At 45.1% G+C, this 6,356-nt stretch overlaps 1 protein-coding gene across 1 annotated transcript; it reads right to left on the bottom strand.

Annotated features, from left to right (window-relative positions):
• Positions 1 to 3,936: 3,936 nt before the first annotated feature.
• Positions 3,937 to 6,145, bottom strand: LOC142852435 (androgen-binding protein homolog). The gene is made up of 3 exons (XM_075977282.1): positions 6,085 to 6,145; positions 5,038 to 5,219; positions 3,937 to 4,032 (listed from the first exon to the last, which is right to left on the bottom strand). Exons 1-3 carry the CDS (start codon positions 6,143 to 6,145, stop codon positions 3,937 to 3,939), a joined length of 339 nt encoding a protein of 112 aa, XP_075833397.1.
• Between the last annotated feature and the right edge of the window lie 211 nt (positions 6,146 to 6,356).

The raw sequence follows: 6,356 nt of genomic DNA, 5'->3' as shown, positions 1-6,356 counted from the left end.
TACAGTAATGACAACAGTGTGGTACTGGCATAAAAACAGAGAAGTCGACCAATGGAATCGTATAGAAGACCCTGGCTTTAACCCACAAACCTATGAACACCTCATTTTCTATAAAGGAGCTAAAAGTATACAATAAAAGAAAGAAAGCATCTTCAACAAATGGTGCTGGCACAACTGGATGTCAACCTGTAGAAGAATGAAAATAGATCCATATCTATCACCATGCACAAAACTCAAGTCCAAATGGATTAAAGACCTCAATATCATTCTGAACACACTGAACCTGATAGAAGAGAACGTGGGAAGTACCCTACAACATATAGGCACAGGAGACCATTCCTACGTATAACCGCAGCAGCACAGACATTAAGGGCCTCATTGAATAAATGGGACCTCCTGAGACTGAGAAGCTTCTGTAAAGCAAAGGACACTGTCACTAAGACAAAAAGGCAACCCACTGACTGGGAGAAGATATTCACCAACCCCGCAACTGACAAAGGTCTGATCTCCAAAATATATAAAGAACTCAAGAAACTAGACCGTAAAAGGCTAATCAACCCAATTATAAAATGGGGCACTGAGCTGAACAGAGAATTCTCAACAGAAGAAGTTCAAATGGCCAAAAGACACTTAAGGTCATGCTCAACTTCCTTAGTGATCAGGGAAATGCAAATCAAGACAACTTTGAGATACCATCTTACACCTGTCAGAATGGCTAAAATAAAAAACACCAATGATAGCCTTTGCTGGAGAGGTTGTGGAGAAAGGGGTACACTCATCCATTTCTGGTGGGAATGCAAACTTGTGCAACCACTTTGGAAAGCAGTGTTTCGGTTTCTCAGGATATTCGGGATCAACCTACCCCTGGACCCAGCAATACCACTCTTGGGAATACATCCAAGAGATGCCCTATAATACAACAAAAGTATATGCTCTGCCGGGCGGTGGTGGCGCACGCCTTTAATCCCAGCACTCGGGAGGCAGAGGCAGGCGGATCTCTGTGAGTTCGAGACCAGCCTGGTCTACAAGAGCTAGTTCCAGGACAGGCTCCAAAGCCACAGAGAAACCCTGTCTCGAAAAACCAAAAAAAAAAAAAAAGTATATGCTCAACTATGTTCATAGCAGCATTGTTTGTGATAGCCAGAACCTGGAAACAACCTAGATGCCCTTCAATGGAAGAATGGATGAAGAAAGTATGGAATATATACATATGAGAGTACTACTCAGTAGTAAAAAACAAGGACTTCTTGAATTTTGCATGCAAATGGATGGAAATAGAAAACACCAACCTGAGTGAGGTAAGCCAGACCCAAAAAGAGGAACATGGGATGTACTCACTCATATTTGGATTCTAGCCATAAATAAAGGACATTGAGCCTATAATTAGTGATCCTAGAGAAGCTAAATAAGAAGGAGAACCCAAAGAATAACATATAGGCATCCTCCTGAACATTAACCTTCATCAGGCAAGGAAAGGAGATAGAGACCGAGACCCACATTGGAGCACCGGACAGAAATCTCAAGGTCCAAATCAGGAGCAGAAGGAGAGAGAGCACGAGCAAGGAACTCAGTACCGCGAGGCTTGCACCCACGCACTGAGACAATGGGGATGTTCTATCGGGAACTCACCAAGGCCAGCTGGACTGGGTCTGAAAAAGCCTGGGATAAAACTGGACTCGCTGCACATAGCGGACAATGATGACTACTGAGAACTCAAGAACAATGGCAATGGGTTTTTGATCCTACTGCACGTACTGGCTTTGTGGGAGCCTAGATAGTTTGGATGCTCACCTTACTAGACCAGGATGGAGGTGGGTGGTCCTTAGACTTCCCACCGGGCAGGAACCCTGATTGCTCTTTGGACTCACGAGGGGGAGGGGGAGGGGGAGGGAAATGGGAGGCAGTGGCAGGGAAGAGACAGAAATCCTTAATTAATTAATTAATTAAAAATTAAATAAATAAAAAAAGAGTTAGCCAATAGAAGCTACAGCTAATGTGCTGTGGGAAGATTTATAACTACTAACTTCCTGCCTACTGGGGCATGGCCTCATAGACTTTTTACCCGGATGCAAAAGCATGTCCGGCCCCTGCTCTCATCCCCCTGGTTCCCGTTTGCTTGTTCAGCTTGCTTTGGATCTGATCTCCATCCATCCTTAAAGCAGAGAATTCTGATTTGTAAGTTTTCCCCTTAAATAAATAACTGTTTATCTCTCAGTTCTGAGCCAGTGTGAGATTTCTTTTAAGCACCCAATATCTCTGCCCATCACTAATGGGCCAAGCAGTGATTCAATTAATACAGTTACTGTGTGATTATTTCAGGTCTAAGCTAGCCAGGCAACTGGGACAAAAAGCAAGCCCTCCTCCTACAGAGAGGCCCCTTGGTCTTTTTAAGGCTGACAAGCTTTCCTTAGAAAGCATTCAAGCTGTCACATATGTAAACCAATGAACACGGCACTCTGGTCAAAGACTACATGCATGTTTATCTTGCACAGTGACATACTGTATCCTGTCCTTATGACTTAGTCCCTCAGATGCTCACCAACACTTGCTCGGCTCAATTGTTCTTCTCAATATTTACCACTCTCATTACTTGTGCTATTATTTTGTATCTCCCTAATCACTAATGTTGTTCATGATTTTTATTGGTACCTCTTGCCATTCCTCTCCTTTTATTTGGTTATCTGGATGTTTTGTGTGTGAGTGTATGAGAGAGACCATACTTGACATGCCAGAGTGTGCATATGTGAGTCAAAGTCTTGGGTGTCACTTTTCACCTAACTTGTCTAAGACAGGTCTCTTAGTCAAACGAAAGTTTGACTTCTTCCTTTCCAATTCGAATCCCCTTGATCTCCTTATGTTATCTTATTGCTATTGCTAGAACTTCAATCACTATATTGAAGAGGTATGGGGAGAGTGAACAGCCTTGTCTTGTTCCTGATTTTGGTGGGATGGCTTTGAGTTTCTCTCCATTTAATTTGACATTAGCTGTTGGTTTGTTGTATATTGCTTTTATTATATTTAGATATGATCTTTGAATCCCTAACCTCTCCAAGACCTTTATCATAAAGGAGTGTTAAATTTTGTCAAATGCTTTTTCAGCATCTAATGAAATGATCCCTTTTTCTTTCAGTTATTTATATGATCGATTACGTTGATAAATTTTCGTATGTTGAACCAGCCCTGCATCTCTGGGATGGAGCACATACTGAAAAAAAAGAGATTTTTGTTTATATTAAGTTTCATTTTTGTATTTCAGGCAGGGATTTTCTTTGCAGCCCTGGCTGTCCTGGAACTTGATATGTAGATCAGGCTATAACAAGTGGTGACTGTCACTAGCAGATCAAGAGAATCTTATGAGAACACCCAAGTCATCTTCTGAGTCACTGCACTGTTAAGGACTGACCTGTAAAAAGCCAGCTGCCCTGTGATGACCCCAGAGGCAACATATGAGGTGAGTATCTGTGCTCCTCTTTTCTATCCTGCCAGCCTGGTGAAGCCTGTGGCTACTTCCATGCTCTTTGCACTTAGAGAGCTCCTGTATTAGAGTCTCCCAAAGCTGCACTGATTCTGGTGTAGTGGGAGTCAGTGCCTTTAATTCTAGCACTTGGGAGGCAGAGATTGGTAGGTCTCTGTGTGTTTGAGTCCAGCCTGGTCTGCATAGCAAAGGAAAAGTCTGCAAAGGCTTTCCCATGATATCTGGGTAATCACTGACAGTTGTTCTACTCTGGGTGCCCACAAAAGTCATTTCTCATACTGTCTTCCAGGATCTGAAGATGTCACATGACTCCTGCACAGCGAACAGACATGAGCACAGAGCAGAGCTGCAGGTATTTATTGGAGTCAGATTAAGAGACAGAACAAGAAAGGGAAAGGTGTCTGGATTCCAACATCAGGAAGGGAGAGGAAAGGGCAACAATATGACTCTCAGATCAGTCATCATTTTCCAAAAACGTTCGAAAGCAATGCGTCAATTTTGTTCTTGATATCTTGAGTATAGTATTGTTTGCATTCTGGACTGTCAGTGATCAAGTGCTGAAAAAGAGACAGAAAGGACAGAAGTGGTTACAGTCAAGTTGCAGAACCCCAGCAGGACTCCCCAGTCACCCAAGATGAGGAAGCTCCTTCTGAACAGGGAAGAAAATTCCCTGCAGTGATTTAGGACTCCAGCAACAGACTCTGCCCCAGGGAGCTGCAGTTCCTCCACAGCTGTCAGGAGGAAGTCTAAAATCGACCCTAGCAGGTAGGGATGAATAGAGAAGTTCTGTAAGCCATGTTGGGGGCTAGGTCTGGAGAGGGAATAAGATGGCTGAGTTTTAGCTTTGATTATGTCTCATAGCTGAAGACATCTGTCAGCACATTGGCTGTGTGGTCATGTTAGAAATACATCCCGGTGTGGATGTGCTGGAAGAAATCCCTTCTTGGAGAGTGCTGTGGTTTTGAAGGACCTGACACTCAAACTAAAAGTACTTTGGGAAACAGAGAGTGACAGATGCAATATTCTAAACATGCATTTCTGTAATCCAGCTATGCTTAAATAAGAGATTAAGGCAAACAGGAATGACTGGGGTGAGTAGCCACAAGCACTCTCTGGGTTGGTGGTGGCGGCTTCTAAGCCATGGAGGGAGGTTCTGGCTGTGGCTCTGAGGAAGCCAGTGGAAGAAGGGCTCCATCTGAGACCGGAGAGAAGAGTTAAGGGAGGCTCCAGAGAAGGTGACCCTGGCAAGTAGACGGGAGTTTCAGGCACCTTAGAGGAGAGCTAAGGGTGTCCTCCCTGTGCAGATCCACACCAAGAACTCTCCTGTGTCCCTGCCCTGCTGTGGTGAGAACCTGGTGGTCACCCATCGTTGGGGAGCCTTCTGCAGGACCTTGCATAGGCAGACTGGATGTGGACCAGCATGCTGCATGGACATGTGCTAGGGTGGGCAAATGTTGAGTGCTCTGCTTTTGACTCTTTGACACACATGACTAGTTGCCTGCATTATTCGTACACAGCATTCTACCATATGGTTCATGGGAGTGTGGGGGTAGAGAAGTTACCAGCACTATGGAATCCAGGATTTTGGCTTTCAGTCCTGCCTCATTAAAGCATTCTTGGACTTTATTAGCAGCTTCCCTTTCTCCATCAGTAGGGTGAAACTTGGTAAGGAGGACATTCAGTAATTTCTTGTTTCCAAGGACCATTGTCGTATAGGCTTCAAAGTAAGGAATGCATGCTTCTGCTGCAAAGACAGACAGAACATCATTAGTGGAACGCTAGACTGGGAGAAGTGGAGGCTCAGAGTTTCTTGCCACTTCTACAAATGTTCTAACTTGCTGTGGGACAATGGTTTTACCCTGTAAAGATTTGTTTCTTGTACCTATTTAATAAAATGCTGATTGGCCAGTATCTAGGCAGGAAGTAAAAGTGGGACATCCAGGCAGGAAGTAGAGGTGGGGCAATAAGGGCAGAAGAATTCTGGGAAGAGAGTCAGTATGCTGTCTTGACCCAGCCACAGAGGAAGCAGGCTGTGACTGCCTCACCGAAAAAGGCACCAAGCCACATGGCTAACACAGACAAGAATTATGGGCTAATATAAGCCATAAGAGTTATAAGAAGGCTGAGCCACTAGGCCAGTCAGTTTATAATTAATATAGACCTCTGCGTATTTATTTGGGACTGAACGACTGTAGGACCAGGTGGGACAGAAACCCCTTTCAACATTAATGACCTTCCACAGAGTCCTGCCCTCCCAAAGGCTGAGACCTCCCAGATACAGCACACAGTTTCCATAGACACACATTCCCAGAAGAATGGGGGGGGGGGTGTATGTGTGTACAACCCTGCATTTCTGACATTCACATAAATCTCACACATGACTCAGTTTCAACTGTCTATGCAGCTAAGGGTCCGTCACCACCACCACACCACTGTCTCCCCATACCGCCCATCCCAACTGTTGTAATCCTAAACAGAAAGCTTCAAGGGTCTTCTGCAGGTCTTCTGGCTAGGGACCTCCCAGGGACTCCCTAGATCTTCAAGCAGGTTGATATGGAAGGTAGATAGGGTGAACAAGGGTCAGAAAGGCCATCTGTTCCCATTCTCACTTGTCTGGAAGCCCAGCTCCCCTGTCACCAGCAAGGCCAGCAGAAGCAGCGTCCCCTTCATGGTGTAGAGTGAGTGCTAAATGCTCTTCTCAGAGCAAGTCCTGCTACCTTATAAACTGCTGTCTTCCTGAGCCCAGTCCCACCCACCTCCATCCCACCCTATCCCCTACCCTGCCTTCCAAAAGTTCCAAATGCCTTTGGGCAAGAACCTGGCACCTGTGGATCCCCCTCCCACTTGCATGGGGGAGTGAGCTTAGGAGCCCCTCCCACTC

The sequence above is a fragment of the Microtus pennsylvanicus genome, chromosome 1, assembly GCF_037038515.1.
Source record: "Microtus pennsylvanicus isolate mMicPen1 chromosome 1, mMicPen1.hap1, whole genome shotgun sequence".
Taxonomy (NCBI): domain Eukaryota; kingdom Metazoa; phylum Chordata; class Mammalia; order Rodentia; family Cricetidae; genus Microtus; species Microtus pennsylvanicus.
The sequence above is the reverse complement of the archived record's forward strand: the minus strand, read 5'-3'. Positions and strand labels throughout refer to the sequence as shown.

Coding starts and splice junctions, on each gene's coding strand:
- LOC142852435 (XM_075977282.1), bottom strand. CDS start 6,145: ATGAAGGGGACGCTGCTTCTGCTGGCCTTGCTGGTGACAGGGGAGCTG. Junction 5,220..6,084: donor GGAGCTGGGCTTCCAGACAA/GTGAGAATGGGA, acceptor CTGTCTTTGCAG/CAGAAGCATGCATTCCTTAC. Junction 4,033..5,037: donor TCCTGGATTCCATAGTGCTG/GTAACTTCTCTA, acceptor TCTCTTTTTCAG/CACTTGATCACTGACAGTCC.